The following is a 20299-nucleotide window of genomic DNA, read 5'->3' on the forward strand; positions in this document are numbered from 1 at the left end:
CAAAACAAAAGACTCTAATAATGAGGTGTGAAGGGATTTAAGGTGGCCCTGGATTACAAGTTTTTTGTAGACTTCAGGGATTCTAGTGTTAAGACCAGTGAGAAATCAGATACATCACAGCTCAATCTCAATGCTCTCCAAGGCATGAATTAACATGATGGGCTTTTAGGAATCCATGTTCAGAACATTTATGGCTATGGAATGGTTAGTGACTGGAATTAAAAACAACAAGAAGGGATCAAGAAGGGACAGCTTAGTGAATGCAGACTTACTGTTCCGTTGTTCTGTTCATGCCTGCATTTCAGCAGTATGAAAAACTTTTATTAGGCTATTTAAGTTAAAAAACACGACTATAACAAGTTAAACTAGACTAGATTTCTGCACATATTCTATATAACTGAGAGGGATAGTAAAGTTTACTTTAACCAAGATCTTCACCTTCATACCTTATATCCATACAAAAATACTGATTAATGAATACTGTACAAAAAATCTGATAAATATATATGTTATATCAATGATTATATATTTTATATATATATATATATACTCTTTGTTAGTTTGTAGCCATTTTTTTATTTTGTTTGTGGTTATCATTTGTGTCTTTTGTTGGTTGAGGCATGGTGGCACAATGGTTTCTGCTGCTTCCTCACAGCTCAGAGCACATTTTTTGCCACAAAAATCAGAAACCAGAAACTGTCCTTGCCCCGGGCCACTTAAAACAATACTGTACCACGATAAGCCTCTCAAAACTAGTTCAGTTCCCATTTCCCCACTGACTTCAATGTATTTCATGGAAATCAGTGAAGTTCACATACATTTCTGTGATTTTGCTGATCTCTGTGTGCAGCAAACTCCACGGGGTTTGCTCATCAGTGCTTAACAGCTATAAAGCAGGAGACTGGCCAAAACATTTTGAACATATTGAAGTGCAATATTTGTATTTTTGTAATTTTATCTTTTCAAGATTCCAGAATCTGTTTGTAGTAAAAGCTGCATGCCTGGCACAAGGAAAGCCACAAGGAAAGGCCAGCCAGTTTGCTGTTTTGACTGCGTCCCCTGTGCAGATGGAGAAATCAGCAGTGAAACTGGTATAGTAGACTTAAAATAAATATTTACATCATTGGAAAAGAAATTTGCTTTAGTTGAAGCACATGAAATGATATTTGTTCAGTTTATTTTTGCAGAAGTCTAATGTGATGCATAGTACAGCAATTAACTTTATTCAAAAACTAGCTGTGTTACTCGGCTTTGGCCAGAATATTTAATAAACTAATGGGCCTCAGTTATAGTTCCATAGGTTAGTCAGATGCATCAGAAGTACTAATTAACTAAGTTAGTTTCAGTAAACAATATTTGTAATTTTTTTATACAAAGGTTAATATTACTGCCAGGCAGGAATAAGCCTAGTATTTTTACTTCTGTAAAAATAGTTAAAAAGTAATCATAAAAGAAAACTGATGTTTTCCAAGCCTGTATTGCCTTTCAAATCAGTTTGTATGGCTCCTTTTACTGTTGACTTAACAATTGCTCGTAGGGACAGGAGGAATGGTTACCTTTATAGGAACTGTTATTCCAGTTGCTTCAAAAAGCTTACAAAGTTACTCAGTATGAAGTCAAAGCATCCTAAAGTTTAATCCTTTAATGTTACAGTCCATTAATTAAACAGAATACAACGTTCACAATCCAGTTCAGGGTTCCTGGAGCCTCGAGCCTGTTCTGGCAGAAATAAGTGCCAAGCAGGAGCCCTGGACTGGTGCTTGTCTGCCAGTCTATTGCAGGTTGCACACACCCACATACACACTGCCATATGGGGTCACATTAGATAATGTCAATTAACCTAATGTGTTTTTGAAAATGTTGAAGGAAAACCAAAATGCCTAAAGAAAATACAGACCTGGAAGGAAAGTGCACTCAAAATCACCAGGTGCAGGAGTTAAATACAGAATGTCAGATCCATGAGGCAGCATTGCTAACCATTGTGCAGCCCTCAAAAAAACGAAAGTGTAAGAATTGTGACATACTTTATCCAACCAGTTAATCCAATTCTAAGTGGGCCTGAGTCTCTTTTAGTGGCGCAAAGTATCTGGACAGGGAGCTATTTTGTTTTAGGGTATTTTCGTACAATCACACAAACACTTATATGAGGCCAAGTCAGATATGTTGTTTCATGTAACATGAAATGGAATATTGGAAGAAAACTTGAAGAAAATCCCCTTAAAATGACTTGGGGAAAGTACGAACACCTTACACAAACACACTGCTAGAACTGTTAAATCAAATTACACATTTTCTTCAAAGAGAAGGACTTTGAAATGTTCTTGTTACTTTCTGACTTTTAAGAAAGGAAGAAATACCGCAGTTTGAAAATATGGTCCACATTTTTGTAGTAGTATTTTCTGATCATGGCGCAAGGAAGCTTGTGGAAGCTTGTTTCACATTGATCAGACAAAACTTTAACTGTACTCTATAGATGTGGTAATAAACATAAGCTTATATGCAGAAGTGCTAAAGGTGTCCAAGATGGTGCATAACAAAACTTGCATAAAAATTGTCTATGGTTGCCATGAAAGGTTTGGCAACCTTTGACTAGCGAAAATTCAGACTTACAGAAGCAGCATTGATAAAAGTAACAATACAAATGTTTTTTGTGTCATTGAAAAATGTGAAAGATTTTCCCAAGCCTTCTAAGTATATATTGTAAAATAAACACAGGGATAACAAAAAAGGTTTGGGGATCCACCCCGTATACTGAAGAAAATGCAAACGCAAGTGAAGGTCTTTACTGACTTGAGCTCCACACAAAACAGACAAAGGTTACATCAGGGCTAATATATATGTAGAATAGAAAGGAAGAGATGGGTTTACAAAGTGATGTAGAACGCAGGATAGAATTTTAGAACGCAGGAAATGACATCAGGGTAAGGAAGGATCTTGAGTGGCGAAAGTGGAAGTGATGATATTGGAAGGCGACTTCTGAGGACCGATGGGGAGTTTAATCTTTCTTATGTTGTTGTGCAGGGGAAAAAGAGGAAAGTTTAGAGGGCAGTGCCAACCCCTGGTCCGGTGGGGAAATACAAGTATTTCAGCCCATGTGCCATGTGTGTTACACTATATATATATATATATATAGAGAGAGAGAGAGAGAGAGAGAGAGAGAGAGAGAGAGAGAGAGAGAGAGAGAGAGAGAGAGAGAGAGAGAGCAATTAACCTCTAAAATGTTCACTGCTTTGCAGTGTCAAGCATTTCTGAAAATCTTGGTTCAAACACTGGCCCTACTGTTAGTGTGGACACTGCACATTCTCCCCATGTCTATGTTGGCTATTCTCCAGGTATTATGCTTTCCCCTCCATCCAGGTGTGCATGCTGGGTTAATTGATGATGCTGACTTGCCCCTTGTGCACTGGGACTCTGGCCCCCACAAACCTCAGTTGGATTAAACAGTTTTGATTGGATTGATTGATGTTCATTAATTAATTGTAAATTCAAATATTTTTGGTTAAATTAAATAATATCAGGTTAGGCCAGGTTGGGAAGCATGCACTGGTACATTGTGTCATTGCACCCACCATATGACGAAACAACTCAGCATCCTGGTTGGCAACTCCCCTAGGCAGACACGCAGTCCAGTCCCACCCTCCAGCCGCTAGGGTCCTCATGCTGTAAGCTGGATCACCCTCGGGGAATTGCGACACATGGCCATAGTGCAGTAACTGAAGCTTCATCACAATGTAGGTAATGTGCCTCATTTGGGACTCCGTGAGCAACTACTAGTTTGACACAACGTCAAACCGGCGGTACCCAAGGATTCTCCGAAGAGACGCAGTACCGAAGGAGTCCAGTCTTCGTCTCAGGTCACAACCATATAGCAAGGCTGAAAGCACCAGGACTCTAAAGACTTGGAACTTTGTCCTTTTGCATAGATATAGGGAATGCCACACACCTCTTTCCAGTGACCTAATGAACCCCCATGCTCTCCCAATCCGTCTACTGACTTCATAGGAAGAGTCACCAGAGACACAAATGTCAGTGCTGAGGTAAGTAAACCTCTCGACAAGGTCGACACTCTGTCCACAGACAAACATACTGCTGATGGCTGTGCCAAAGAGCTCATTAAAGGAAAGGAAAAGGAAGTAATATTGTTTGCATTATTCTTCTTGTTTTTTGTAAACAAGTGATTCATTAGTTTAATGAGTGTTTTTTGTGTCACTTACCACATCATTTTGCAGATGCTATTGAATGCAGTCAGTGTTCACCTGACCACTGGTCTAACAATGGAAGAAATCAGTGTGTGCTGAGAGAAATTGAATACCTGTCCTATGAAGATGCTATGGGATGTACATTAACAACAACTGCATTGTTTGGTACCTGCCTGTCAATTAGCATTTTAGCTGTTTTTGTCCTCTATCGAAACACCCCAGTGGTAAAAGCCAACAATTCTGAGCTGAGCTTCCTTCTCCTGATTGCACTAACCTTGTGCTTTCTTTGTGCTTTGTGCTTTATTGGTCAGCCATCGGATCTGACCTGTAGACTACGGCATGTGGTGTTCGGTATCAGCTTTGTTTTGTGCATCTCTTGCATTCTTGTTAAAACTATTGTTGTGATAATGGCGTTCAAAGCCACATTGCCCGGTAACAATATGATGAAGTGGTTTGGAGTGACCCAGCAAAGAGGCACAGTTTTCTTTTTTACTTTTATCCAGGCTTTGATATGTATAATTTGGCTGGCTACCGCTCCACCTTTTCCAGCTAAAAACAACAAGTATCAAACTGCAAAAATTATTTATGAGTGTGACGTTGGATCAGTGACCGGATTTGGCTGTCTGCTCGGGTACATTGGTTTATTGGCTGGGATCTCATTTGTATTGGCTTTTCTTGCAAGAAACCTTCCAGACACTTTTAATGAAGCCAAATTCATTACCTTCAGCATGCTTATCTTCTGCGCTGTCTGGATTACTTTTATCCCAGCATACATCAGCTCACCTGGAAAATACACTGTAGCTGTGGAAATATTTGCAATCTTGGCATCCAGTTTTGGTCTTCTTTTTGCCATTTTTGCTCCAAAATGTTACATTATTTTACTTAGACCTGAACAGAATACAAAAAAGGCACTAATGGGAAGAGGAAATGCTGACAAATGAAGCTATAACGTCAATGGTTATTTGTGATAGATAAAGTATAGGATTATTAATGTTTTAGTATATCTAATAAACAAAAGATGTCATACATTGATACTAAATTGTAATTTACATTTATAACAAAACACCAAGATAACTCTTGATTTTTTCATAGAAATATTGGTGACTATGAAAAAATCATGTAAAATTAAAAATATTTCTGCTTTTCAAATTCTGGTTATTTTTATTTCATGACTGTCAAATGACTGGAGGATGTATGTGGTGTGTTGGCGAAGTGCCTATCTGCTTGTCATCTCTGGCTTTCAGCTTCAATTATGGCTAACATGTTGCTTGCGGATTTCGGAAAATAGAATCGAGTGCCTAAGTCTCACCCAACAGTACTGCCTTCTCCACCTTACACTTGGCTACACTGCAAAGAATTTAGAGGAGGTTTGTCCCCCAGATGTTTGATCTACTTGCCCATGGCACCTATGCCAAGGTGTCCAGTTTCATAGCTTTGTGAGAGCCTTAGGAAAAGCAGGGCTAAGGGAATGAGCCCTGAAACAAAACCTGAAGTGGAGCTCTGAAGGTGGCTGATTTAAGTATTTGTCATCTTTCTATGTGGTAATGCATTCAGGTTAGTGCAAAACTTTGTGATCTGCACTCCTTTGGGTCACATACTGACATTACCAAGGGTAATTATTATTATTAATTAGGATTATCCAGTGTCTCATGCAGCTTGCCTGGATGGTACCCTAGAGAGGTTAGTCCAGTGCCGATGGAATGTTTTGATTATGAGTGATAAGATAAAATTTCCAAAGCTAAAGATGCCTTGGGTTGCTTCTGATGGTGGTGGGAGAAGTCCCTGGTTATAACCTACCACAAGCTTCTTGCTTCATTCTGTACTTTGAAGTTAGAGTTCTGAGTTGATTAGTAGAATTAAAACAGTGCACCAAGCAAACACAGAAGTACTAAAAGATCACAAGTCCTGTGCTTAGCAAGCTGGAAAATCAGGACCATGTGTCTAGGTCCTTCCATTGTCCAAGATTAAACTGATTCTAGGAAAGGAGCAATTATCAACATATAATTCAAGAAGCTAAGTATTGACATTGCAACTATGCAGGAGATTACACTTATTTCAGTTTGCAGTTTCTTGGGAAACGCATACACATTCTACTACCATGACTGCAATGAAAAACGCTGCTTTCTGCAACAGGAGCAGCACATAGAGCTCAGGTCATTCTTGGTATCTACCCACTAACACTTTGCTCCTTTGCTAGGGCCAAGGACCCATTCCACAGTGAGCTGGAAACCATAATCAGTGATGTATCTGTCACAGAGCAGCTTTGCCTGCTTGGTGATTTCACTGCCCAAGAAGGTTTTGAAGACAACTCCTGGCCAACCAGCATTAGGCATTTTGGAGAAGTGCAGCATGAATGAAAAAGTTCAAGGGCTTCTGGAATTTGCTCTTCCCGTAACATTCGCTTAACTCATTCTTCTATCAAGCCGCAACTCATAGTTTCCTAAGGGTTTCCTAGTTATAACTGCTGGAAACAGTTGGCTATGGTCATTCTAAGGGCGACAACTCTAAGCAAAGTTGTAAATACTCACAGCTACCACAGTGTTGAATGTGACACAGGCTTTTTTCAGATTTGCAGTAAGATGCATCTTGAGTCATGTCAAGTTAATTGCTCAAAGCAGAAAGTCTGCTATGTCAATACTGCAGAGACAGACTTTCTCAGCCTGGTTGAGCATTTTGCACACTCCATTAATATAGTCTTTCAGAACTACCCCATATCATTTGAGCAAGCTGCACCAGAGCCATGGGCACCTTTGGCAAAAAAAAAGGAAATGTCTGGACTCGGCAGATGTTTAATTTGTTGTCATTGAGGCAAAGCAGGAAGCCCTTGTGAACTACAAGAAGCAACAATCTAAAAAAAAACTTCATTTACACAGGTATCCCCATACAATTTAGAGAGGAGTGTGCCTGGATTTCAATATTAAATTGAGACCAGAGTGACTACCTGAACTCCAGATCTCAGGAAGACATGCAAAACTAGATAGAGCAGGCACAGAGGGCATACTTTCAGTCCAACTACTGGAGAAGCAATGACAATACCCAAAGTTCTTCTACACTGCAAGTACGGATTGATGCAGGAGACTTCAAAATGTTGTTAGTGCTGCTTCCACACTGTTAAACACACTTGAAACAATGTTGTTGGGGCGTGAAAATATAGAATATAGAAAATAAGTGGTGGAAAAATACTTATGGCAGCTGGGAATAGGACCTCTGCCTGAACCTGATTTGGCTGTACAAGTGAGTGCTTCCTGTGCAGTAGAGCAAGTTGGTACACAGGATAACAGGGTCCTAAACGTTAGTGAAGGGGACCATGTACCACGGTGTCCCATGTGATAGAGAAATTGTCCCTACCTAAACCTCGAGCTGTGGAAGCCATTATCCAGATTACCGAGGTTAGGAAGGGTGAAAGTTAAGGAACCAAAAGCAAATGGGTCCTGGACATGAGTGATGGGAATCAAGTAGCTGCTGTTCCTACACTTATGAAAGGTGTTGCTTGTTAACAGGCCGATGCTTCGACCTCCCACCCAGAAAATGCCATTGCAGACAGAGGAGATCAACGCGGATAGAGAAGCAGGTAAAAAAAATTAAAAGGACCCTGGTATTAATGCAGTGGTCCAAGAAATTCTTATTCTTACAGGGTGATTAACACAACCGAAAATACAGAGGGAAAACTTTTTACAAGCGGTAAAGGCAGTACAGATGTCACGTGGCCCCTCTTGAACTCATGGAGGGTCCCAGACAATTAAACTGCCACATAAACAGGTGGAGAGCCCAAGAGGCTCTGCCAACAGTGGGAGAGTCAAGGTCTTGAAAGATGACCAAAGGTCTCCACTTAACTCAGGCTTGTTAAACCATGGCAAATTTGGGTCAGATGGAGAGCCAAGTAGGATTATAGAAAAGGTATGTTAAGAGCTGTTATGGAAAACATATCAGACGTGGGGGAAAGCGTTTTGAATGTCAAAAGTGGGGGCACCAATGGAAGCATTATCCTCTGCTGGGACTGTCAAAGACCTGGGGTCAAAACAGCCAGCTCCATTTTAGACAGATGGGAAGCCAAAAAAAATGTCAGCAGCCATATTTTTCTGCTAACCGTAATCTCTGTCATCCATACAAGAACATACTGTATGGTTTTTCATACTTTAGTAGTAAATGACAATAATATGAAAAACGTTTCTGTTTTAAAAATGTGTTTACACAGATTACTGTAAAAATGGAACACACATGAAATGCGTGTGTTCCAAATAACGATCTATTATTTCCACTCTAAAACTCCAGCACTTAACTCCCAGATAAACAATCAAGGCATGAGCTGGGAGAAGTTCATGCATGTTCTAAGTCGGTGAGGTGATGGAATAGCCAGCTGCTTGCATCTTGTCTTTATTGGCACATTTAGATGACAAAAGACGCTGGCAGAGAGGTGCGAACGGTTTTAAGGTAATTCTAGTGTTAAAATGACTAGGTCGAAATGATCTACCTACATTAAAAATGCTATATATATAAGTATACTTTATACATAAAATATATGTTGTCGTACCTTGTATAACTGAATAACCTTTATTGCACAACAACAATTCAATACATTTATGGTCACTACAGTATTTGGATTTAATAATCATCATGTGGGAAAAGGCTGACTCACATAAATAAGTAGAGCCGAATAATGAAGTCAAGGAGCTTTTGAATTGAGCTGAGTTAAAAATGACGGCTGTATAATTAACTGTGATTTTAGTTCCCTGGCGAAAGTCAGTTTCGTAGTTTTTATGAACAGTTTGAAAGTGCCTTTCCACATTTTCCTTCTTTGGAATAGCAATGATAGATTGACAGATCAGACAAACATACTTCGATTGTGACATTGTGAGAAAAAAAATCCTCTTCCAATTTCACATCCAGCCCATATCTTCCCCAAACAATTTTTTTTTAAATCCCCTCTTTAGTCAATATAAATTGGAAGGCTAACTAGATCACAGCCAGAGTTTTGCAGTAGCTCACACATTTGATTGTGTGTGCGAGAAGACCAGTGTGTTAGAAGAAAAGAGATCTCAGACTGGCTGCCCTGTATGTCAATCAAGTGGCAAATGCCATTGGGAGGATATGCTGTATTAGACTAACGTTTAAAAATTTTTTTTTTAATGCAACGCGATCTACCTGCACTACCTTTGCAATCTACCGGTCGATCGCAATCAACGCATTGGGCACCCCTGTTGTAAAGTAACTTCTATTAATCTCATTGAAATCAGTTCTCAAACAGGATTAAACAGCATACTGTATGCCTTTATTTTAAAAGAATTTGTAAAGGAGAGACGTGAAAGGTTAAAAAATAGTATTTGATAATTTGTGTTGTGTCATATGATGCATGTATGTGAAGTACTGCCTGTATGGAATCTGTTTATATATGGCATTGTAAAGTGATTATCTGTTCCTTCTGAATACATCAGTAAGAGACAGGACCAAACCTACCCATCAAATCTGACCCCCACCCCCCCCCCTTTTCTTTCAGTAAAAAAAAGAAATAAAGATTTGTTCCTTTTACTGTACATTATGAGACACTCAAATGCTTTAAAATCGGTATCAAATGATTTCTTATTCCTTACTACTACAATCATTTATAGCGGGGATTAAACTTTATGACCTACCAATCAGTTTTGGCCCACCCTTTATTTTCAATTCAAAAAAGGAAATTAAGTGTAGGTTTGATCTTTATGTATTATGAAAGACTGATAAGAAAGAATGATATAACAATTTGTATTAATTGATTTTTTATTCCATATAGATACATTAAAATATAGGGGGGACCATATCTGATTATCTGTCCATCAATTTTGCCCCCCCCCCCTTTATTTTTAAGTTAAACAAAGAATTAATGTGAGGGTGTATTGCTTTTATATTATGTGAATGCTTAGGGGCCGACACTTATCTTCAAATCTTCGACGCCTGTTTAATGTAATATACTCACCAACTAAATCAAACACCCCAGAAATATTATTATCATTGGATGCAGAAAAAGCATTCGACATGATTGAATGGAAATACCTTTTTACTATTTTGGAGAAGTTTGGGTTTGGCCCGAACATTTGTGCATGGATTAAATTACTGTATACTAACCCAGAAGCTTCAGTTTGCATCAATAACATTTGCTCAGACTACTTTAAACTAGAACGTGGCACAAGACAAGGATGCCCTTTGTCACCACTGCTGTTTGCAATTGCCATTGAACCACTGGCAATACATTGTCGAAATACTGATCAGATAAAGGGGATTAGCAGAGAAGGACTGGAACAGAAAATCTCATTATATGCAGATGACATGGTACTGTATATATCGGACCCAGAAAATTCTGTGCCTGCAGTCTTAGCAGCACTCACAGAATTTCAAAAGCTCTCTGGTCTCAGAATTAATCTGAATAAAAGTGTACTCTTTCCGGTGAATTCGCAAGCATATAATATTAGATTAGACACCCTTCCTTTTATCATTGCAGAACAGTTTAAATACCTCGGGGTAAACATCACAAGTAAACATAAAGCTCTTTATCAAAAAATTTCGTCGTCTGTATGGAAAAAATTAAACAAGACTTGCATAGATGGTCAACCCTTCATCTCACACTAGCTGGAAGAATTAACACTGTTAAGATGAATATTCTTCCTAAGCTCCTTTTTTTATTTCAAAACATACCAATATACATTAATAAATCGTTCTTTAAGCAATTAGATTCAACAATAACCTCATTTATTTGGAATTCTAAACATCCACGCATCAAAAGAGCAACCCTACAAAGACAAAAGGCAGAAGGCGGCATGGCTCTACCTAACTTCCAGTTTTATTACTGGGCGGCAAATATACAGTCGATAAGAACCTGGACACAAATAGAAGAACATACACAGGCATGGACCGCAATAGAAGTAAAATCCTGCAGTACTTCTTTGTATTCCTTGCTTTGTGCTCCAATAAACACACGTTATCGGCAATACACTAATAACCCAATTGTGCTCCACTCACTTAGAATCTGGAACCAATGTAGAAAGTATTTTAAGACGGAGAAGCTTCTTTCTGTGGCACCCTGCAAAAGAACCACCTCTTTCAACCCTCACAAACATATGCAGTTTTAATATCTGGAAAAATTTGGAATTAACTTGCTTAGAGACCTTTATATAGACAACGTCTTTGCATCCTATGAACAATTACGTTCCAAATTTAACATTCCAGCTACAAATTTCTTTCACTATCTTCAAATCAGGAACTTTGTTAAACAGAACCTTCCAGATTTTCCTCATCTTGCACCCTCATCCACGCTGGAAAAATTATTGCTCAATTTCAAGGAGTTAGACTCCATCTCTACAATATATAAAATCCTTTTACAATCCCTTCCTTTCAAAGATCCAAGAGGACACTGGGAAAATGACCTCTCAATTAATATATCAGAAAAGGAGTGGAAAGTAGCAATGCAGAGAATTCACTCAAGCTCCATATGCGCAAAGCATACAATTATACAACTCAAAATTATATATCGAGCACATCTGTCTCGACTAAAACTCTCAAAATGTTTCCAGGACATGATCCAACCTGCGAACGTTGCAACCAAGCCCCAGCCTCACTAGGTCACATGTTCTGGGCCTGCTCCAAATTAACATTATTCTGGACAAAAATTTTAATTACCTCTCAGACAGTCTTGGACTCACAATCCCTCCTAACCCATTAACAGCTGTGTTTGGGGTTCTTCCAGAGGGTCTTAAAGTGGAGAAAGACAAACAAACTGTGATTGCATTCACTACACTGTTGGCACGCAGACTTATTCTGATAAACTGGAAGAACCCAAACTCTCCTCTTTTAAGTCAGTGGGAAACTGATGTGTTATATTATTTAAAATTGGAAAAATCAAATACTCAGTTAGAGGATCTGTGCAGACTTTTTTCAAAACATGGCAGGATCTAATCAGTAATATTTTGAAATGATTTCATAAAGCACAGAGAATTTGTTGATTTAGGTATTTTTAAAAGCCTTAAATTTTACACCGTTTGGCTTGCTCTCTCTCTCAAGGGTGGGGATCGATCTGTTCTTAGCATAATTTTTTTTTGTAAAACTTGATTGCTATGTATTGATTGTAATAAAATTAATAAATAAATTAAAAAAAAAAAAAAAATATATATTATGTGAATGCTTTAAAATATGATTTCTTATTCCTTACTGTTACTGTACATTAAATTATGGAGGGGACCAAACTTGATAACCTACCAATCAATTTTGAAACACACACACTTTATTTGCCATTAGGATAAGGAAATAAATTGAAGATTTATTCCATTTATATTATGAGTGACAAGAATAATTTAAGGCATGATTTCTTATTCCTCACTGATAAATTTAATTAGAAGGGGACCAAATTTGGTGACCTAGCTATCACTTTTGGCCCCCCCTTTATTCTAAAAAAGAATTAATATGAAAGTCTATTGCTTTTATATTATGAGATACATACAGTACATGCTTTAAAACATGTTTCAGCTTTCATTATCCTTATCAAAGGTTAATTGTCCTGTACCCCTCCGCTAGTGATCCTTTGTAATGTGGAAGGATGCATGCTATACACCTGAGAACAAAGTCACTCAGACAAAAAGTTTAAGAAAAAACTGTAAAAATAGTACATATTTTATGTATAAAGGCACATCTGCATGTTTCTTTGTGTATATTCTGATCTCCACACCTTAAAAAAATCAAGCATTGTGCTTGATTCAATCCATTACAAGCTCAGATTGTGAAACGTCACTGATTCTGAGGTTTGATTTGATATTTTTGGCAGAGGGAGACCTAATTAGATACTACATGGTGACCCGCTAATACTCTTTATAGACTTGGATTAATCTGCCTCATCAACAACGTGTAAAATTAACTGAATTAAATTAAGGTGTAAGGGGTTGTGCTGAAAAATTTAATTGGTGAAATTTATAACTCATTAATTACATGCGTTAATGCCTGAATATATAGTTTTTAAAAAAAAATATATATATATATATATATATATATATATATATATATATATATATATATAAAGCAGACTGTAACAATCTTGTGGTCTTGTATATGTATGTTATCGTCCAATTGACGCTTAGTAACCACAAGGGGCGCCAGAGAACCCCAACAAAGCAATACAGTCCACAATATAAGAATATGAATACAATAAAGAGTTTTTATTCCACAAAGCACCTTCCAATGAACACCTCTCCAACAATTAGCCACAATCTTATATATAAAGCAGACTGTAACAATCTTGCGGTCTTATATGTATGTTATCATCCAGTTGACACTCCGAACATTTCTGGTGTGCTCCGAAAAAGCGACCGACACTTTTATCCGGAAAAATCCGTAATATAATTTGTTTGTCATTTAATATTTGTTTTTGTTAACTCTATTTTCATCTTGCATTATTCTTATTGCAACAATTTTGTAGTGGTAATAGAATTAAATTAACCTTATAATAATGTGAATTCAATTGACTTTTTTTTTTCGTCAAAAATTCTGCATGTAAAAACTTATTACTACACCACAAAACAAGAATTAATCTGTCAAGTTGTGTTTTTTTTAATCATATTTTCCTCAAACAATTTAAAAAATAACTTTATTTTCCTCCCGGGCAACACTGTGTATTACAGCTAGTATATATCTATAATGTTTTAAAACATCTGACAAAGAAAAAATAAAACCCATTGACAAAAACAATTGTATATAAAAATACTTCATAGCAGTAAAAGTGAGTTGCCTGTTGGCATTGTTGTAAGTGCCTGAACTTGTATTCATTTCTTCCTATTGTCATGTGTTTTGCTTTGTTTTATTTATTTTTTTTTTGCTACTGTGGCTTCCTTCTACATGAAAAAACATGCATGTTAGGTTACTTAATTAATCAATTTTAATCAGCTTGTAATGAAATATGGGCATTGTGTAAGGACCTTGAGAAGGACCAACATCCCATAAGGTTTAGCTCCTGCCCTAGCTGCAGTGAAGCTTGATCGGTCTACTCCTCCTTGTTCCCTGTAATGGACAATGTTCATAAAATGAAATGAAATAAACACATTTTTAGCTAGTATGCAAATGCGCCTTAAATTTTGATCAACTGTAATTTTCAACCTAACACACAACCACACACACATACACACACACATATCTTTGGGGATGTAGGAGGAAACTCTAGCACCTATAGAAAAACCCACAGAGACATGGCGAGGACATGCAAGGACATCAGCTAAGTGTTGGATCTGAATCAAGGATGCTGGGTCAGAGAGTCAACACTGCTAAGCATTGTGCCACCCTGGTGTTCACAAGACTGTATAGATTTGAAAATAATTTAAACTAGTTAGAGAATTAGTTTAACATTTTAAAAATGGTAATGTTCCGCCTAATATTTGTACCTTTTTTTTACATTTATGTACATAAATCGTAATGTTTCTTAAAAACTATGTCATGAAAAGTACGGCTACAACATGTGTTGTAAGAGTAATTTATATACACTGTATATTCCAAATAATAAATCCTAAAATTATTTTTCATTACAAGAATTCATGTTATTTTTTCAATCACTCAAGGAAAATTCTGAAAAGAGAATACAATGAATGCTTCATAGAGATGGTGTCAAATATAAGCAATAGAATAATTAAGTTCTATCTCACAAACACAGTAATAAACTAGCATTTCAAAATACCTATCCTAAAATACCAGTTCTAAAAATGGAGAAACTTCAATTTGCTGTAAGCCAATAGAAGTGCAGAACCTAAATACAATAAAATTTATTTAGAAACAAGATCTTTAATAGGTGAGCTTACAGTGTAAATGCATTCTATTGTGTATATTATAGAAAATGGGTGTGTTTAATGCTGAACCTTTTCAAATACATTGGGACATAGTAGAAAGTGAGACATGAATAACAAGACAAAGGTCATGCGTAAAAAGCAACATATCTCTCTGGAGAAAACATCTTTAGTATTAAAGTGTCTTCATTCAGAATGCGTCCTAAGCTGCCATTCTGCCACAATGCAACGCATACTAATGGCTTTTATTTTTCTGATATTGGTTCTTCCTGTAAGCATCTCTAAAAATCTCACATGCGTACCACAAGCTAAATTTAAATTGAATAGTTTATACAAAGCAGGAGATATCATGTTAGGAGGTGTTCTAATCTCACATCTACAAGCAACAGCACCACAATTGTCTTTCAGATCAGCACCAGAGGACTGGAAATGTGAAAGGTAAGATACAATATTTGATTCAAACTAAGATGTTGTTATTGTTCTCTAGTTGCTCATTATGAATTAGCTGCTCTTAACACAGAATTGATGCTTATACCACGTAGCATTCTTATTCACCTTTGCACAAAGAATTTATTGTTAAAGAAAAACATAATTTCACAAATGTGGGTGCATGCTAGAGTGTTTATGACACAATTTATGCATCATTTGCTACGTATCACATGGATTTTTAGAAGAGGTCATCCACCTGAAGCTAAGCAGTTCCAGCCTGACAAGTACTTGGATGTTAGACCATCAATAAAAAGCTTGGGTTACTGCTAGAAAAGGTGTTGGTGAGGCTAGCAGGGGGTGCTTACGTTGTGGTCTGCATATGGATCCTAATGTCCCAGTGTAGTGATAAGGACACTGTGCTAAAATGCCTCTGTCCTTTGGGTAAGATGTAAAATTGAAGTCCTGGCTCTCTGTGGTCATAAAACATCCCTGGGAGTCCTTTGTAAAGAGTAGGGTGTATCCCGATGTACTGGCTAAATTGCCAACCTCAGCCTAATCATTCTAGCCCCCTAATCATCCCCTGTCTCCAATAGCTAACAGCTCATGTGTAGTGAGTGTACTGGCGCAAAAATGGCCCCCCATCACATCTCCCAGGTGGATGCTGCACATTAGTGGGGGTTGAAGTGGCTCCCCACTCACTTGAGTAGTGAGAAAAGTGCTATATAAATGTAAAGAATTATTATTATTATATAGTTTCTTGAACGTGACAATATCAAAAAAGGAAGTTTTTCATTTTTTGTTGTTTTGTTTTTATGGCTATAAATTTACAGAAATAATCTCATTATAGGCCAGTACTGTGTGGGGTAGTGATTAGGGAAGTAAACTGAAAACCGCAATGTTGAGGGTTAAGCCCCTGCCACTGAGTCATTGTGCAAACCTGAACCAGCCACTTAACCTAGCACTAGCAATTGTAAAGGTGAATATCAAAATAATGAGGAAGAAATTGAGTGCTGTGCATAATTTAAAATATCAAACCATATACTTTCTGATCAAACTAATTGGTTATTTGTATACATATTTGTATGTAAATAAATTAAAGACTGCGTATCTCTGGGCGGCACAGTGGTGCAGTGGGTAGCACTGCTGCCTCACAGTTAGGCAACCCAGGTTCGCTTCCCGGGTCCTCCCTGCGTGGAGTTTGCATGCTCTCCCCGTGTCTGTGTGGGTTTCCTCCCACAGTCCAAAGACATGCAGATTAGGTGCATTGCCAATCCTAAATTATCCCTAGTGTGTGCTTGGTGTGTGGGTGTGTGTGTGTGCGTGCCCTGTGGTGATCTGGTGCCCTGCCTGGGGTTTGTTTTCTGCCCTGTGTTGGCTGGGATTGGCTCCAGCAGACCCCCATGACCCTGTAGTTAGGATATAGCAGGTTGGATAATGGATGGATGGATAAAAGGAATAGGTGACACCCTTTTCAGTGCTTTTATATCATCTCGGAAAAACTGGGTGCAATGACAGATGCAAGCTCACCGTATGTCACGCTGTCATTTCTGCTGAATTTCCACCAGCTCTTTCAGTGTGAACATGGAGCTAATCAATCAGTGTCATCATGTAGGCAACAAGACTATTGCCAATAAAACTGATGCTTTGCATGTCATTTTTAAAAATTTGGCTAAGTCCTTTCATTAACTTTTAATTTAAGCAATATGTTTAACAATAAACACTTCTTGTATGAAACAAGTCTGAAGAGCACAAGACTGCAGATGAAGCTCAGTTTTTCCTGATGACAGTATTCAAAGCAACTTAGAAGGTGATTTGTTTCAAGAAATTCTACATGTGAATTTTAAAATAATGAGGAAGAAATTGAGTGTATGTGCATGATTTAAAATATCCATCCATTTTCTGATCAAACTAATGGGTGATGAGATGCCAGAACCTATAAATAGCTGGTACTGAGCCAAAAAACATGAACCAACATAACAGGGACACTAAAACATCATAGTACTCATAAAAAACAGATTTTAAAAAGAGCAATTTAAACTATACTGCTTTCTTCTAAATATACTGCAAATGTGCAAGTTCAGTAATATCCAGTCTTTGTATTCGGTATAAGTAATATGCAAGTAATGCCTCTTTTAGTGCTGTTACTCATAATGGATAAACCCATTTTTACCATTCTGTTCACCTGATTCTGGTTTTTGGTGCATTAGAGACAGCAGTTAATGTGATGGTATTTCCAGAGACCTGTGATGAGCCCAGGGTTCCCAGATAGGACCCACATGAACACAGGAAAAGCAAGCAACAATCTCTATTAAGAAGGAAGCCAAGACTCAAGTGCTGTGTGAGGAAAAAAAAATGAAATATTTAGAATGTTACAAGAAATTGGTTATGGTTTTGCAGTGGTTAGTGTAGCTGCTTCTCAGATTGAGCATTCTTGATTTTAAACTGATGCCCATTGCAATGGAGTATGTTCTTTCCTTATTGGTGTGGGCTTTCTCTCTGGATATTGTATTACTTTTTTTGGTCAGTCTAAATTGGAATCAAAAGATTGTGAGTGTGGGTGTGTGCATTACTGGGTTCCAGATGGGCTGCCACCCCACTGAAGTCTGGTTCCTACCTTCTGTCTGATGCTTCTAGAATAGGCTCAGCCCACTGCAATCCTGAATTTATTAACTGGGTGTGAGAATAGTATGCTATGAGAGCGTTGCTTATAAGCACAGAAGGATGGTTTACTTATGTTTAAAAAAAGGCTTGCATAAAAATCAGACCTTTTGACTTTATAACTGCACTGTTACAAAGTTAGTGATAATTGTCATATTGAAAAGTTGCATAAATAAATTAACCATTAGCAATGCATTTAATTCCTTTCTGACTAAAGCCTCACATTTTCAATGTGTAAAACTGAATTTCACAAAACAAATTTGTACCTCATTTTATATGATAATTAAAACAAATTACTATGAAAAGAAGTTGAAACAGGCTACTGAATGTAACACATTCAGATACCTTGTTTGTATCTCCTGTGTTTAAGAATGCCTGAAACCAAATATACTGTACATGCATACATACATATTTATATATGTATAGTCAATTCTTTTAGCTAATAATTCATATTTTTAAAACCTATTTAGTTACTAGAGAAAGCCTTGCTGAAACCTGTTATTTCATTCATTTGGGTTGTAATGTACCGGCATTCCTAAATTTCTGTTCTGCTTTTCCGGTCTTCTTCTGTCCAATTTCCTGTTCTCTTTTGGCCTTTTATTATTATTTGCCAGTTTCAGATATACTGTAGCTTTTCTTTCATTCTCTGCCTCTTAGACTAGCATTCCGGAGACGTCTTTTAATTGTTGCATATGACACTGGTATTTGGCAGCTATATAAGGAAGAAGCCAACTGTAAGATATTTGCTTCTCAAACTTCAGACTCTCATTCCTTTATCCTCTTATGCAATTGTAAATCTGGACCCTCCATAGATGTTTTGGTAGGAATGAGTTTGCCCTTTTCTCTCAAGGCAGTAATAGAAACCTTTCTAAGAAATATTCAGTTTCCTGGAAATCTTTCACATGGAATAACTTTCTTTTGTCCATTTTTGAACCCAGAACTGAACTAGAAATGGCAGGACCTTGCAATGCAATTAAACAGAATAACAGGTTTCAGCAATGGTAATGCAGTTACAAAGGTTTATCTAATATCCAATTAACATTTAAAATGACTAATTAAGAATAATCTAAGGGAAATCTAAGGGAGGAGACTGAAGGAGTGGCTGTTGAAAATGGAGCTTTGCATCAAATGTGAATAATACATTAAAAAATCAATCATTTCAATCTGTAATAACTATTAGCAACACAAGTAATGTCTTGACTATGGCTTTAAATCAATAAAGTTAGACAAAAACATTTCTGGATGTGACCAAACCTTTGAATAGTACTACACATATATACATAAAAATATAATGGTGACAAATTGAACATGATACGATAAAGTGCTGGCATTTCCCTGAGATCCCTGCTAATTAGCAATGAAGCTTTTAAATTTAAGGCAACAAAAACTCATGGCAAAACCTTGTTTTCATTGCGGGTTCTATTCTAAGGCATTGCTTCTGTATGATAATATGGCTCCAACTGTCACAGGTCCAAGAATGAATGCTGACTTACACTTATCAGTGTTCATATAAAGAATGCACTAGAAGAGGTTGAACTTCTGGGATACTCCTAAAGTGAGGTCATTATACCTCCTCCATTCTTGACCTGGAAGAGGAGGAGAAATTAATACATGTTAATACTCCTGACTGGGGACCCCAACACACCCCCTCATCATGCATTTGTTATATGGCATCCTGCATGCTCTCAATGGGTCAAACAAACCTTACTTTGAAGCCATGAGAAGGCATTGGTGGTTGCATGGAGCGAGCCCCTGAGGTGTACTACCATAAATTTGAAGGGTTGCAAGTCCACAAACCATCAGATCACCCTTGGGTTGGCATCTTTGTGTGTGTTATCTAATGAAGGGGTTCAGTTCTGTACCCAAAGTGAACTTGTAACCTAAGAGCTAGTTCCTCCGGGCCAGCAGTTTCCAGCTCAGGCACACAACAGCAGTTAACGCTGCTTCCAGGCTTGTATCAGATGCATTGGTTTGGAGAATAAAAGGTTAAGAAAAGTTAGGGGCAATAAACAAAGGGCTGGAACTAAGAGCTGGATGGGAAAAACCTTCAAGCACTACACCTTGACTGTCCCCTGGTTGACCACATAACCCAAAAAATGGTGAGCAACAATTTTTATGTTACACCTGGGATCCAGAAGATCAATTGTTTTAAATCCTTTTACCACCACCACACCTGTAAAAAGAACACAGCACAGGTTAGTGAGCATCAATGTACAATACTTCTTTCCA

General features: G+C 37.5%; 1 protein-coding gene across 1 annotated transcript in view; it reads left to right on the forward strand.

Moving 5' to 3' along the window:
* Positions 1-15332: 15332 nt before the first annotated feature.
* LOC120528254 (extracellular calcium-sensing receptor-like) overlaps positions 15333-20299 on the forward strand; it is a 36849-nt gene continuing 31882 nt past the window's right edge. Inside the window, exons 1-2 of the mRNA XM_039752420.1 lie at positions 15333-15421; positions 18728-18804. Of these exons, the coding sequence (XP_039608354.1) occupies positions 15333-15421; positions 18728-18804 (166 nt within the window). The remainder of the gene's footprint in view (positions 15422-18727; positions 18805-20299) is intronic.

Source organism: Polypterus senegalus, chromosome 1, assembly GCF_016835505.1.
Source record: "Polypterus senegalus isolate Bchr_013 chromosome 1, ASM1683550v1, whole genome shotgun sequence".
Classification (NCBI taxonomy): Eukaryota; Metazoa; Chordata; class Cladistia; order Polypteriformes; family Polypteridae; genus Polypterus; species Polypterus senegalus.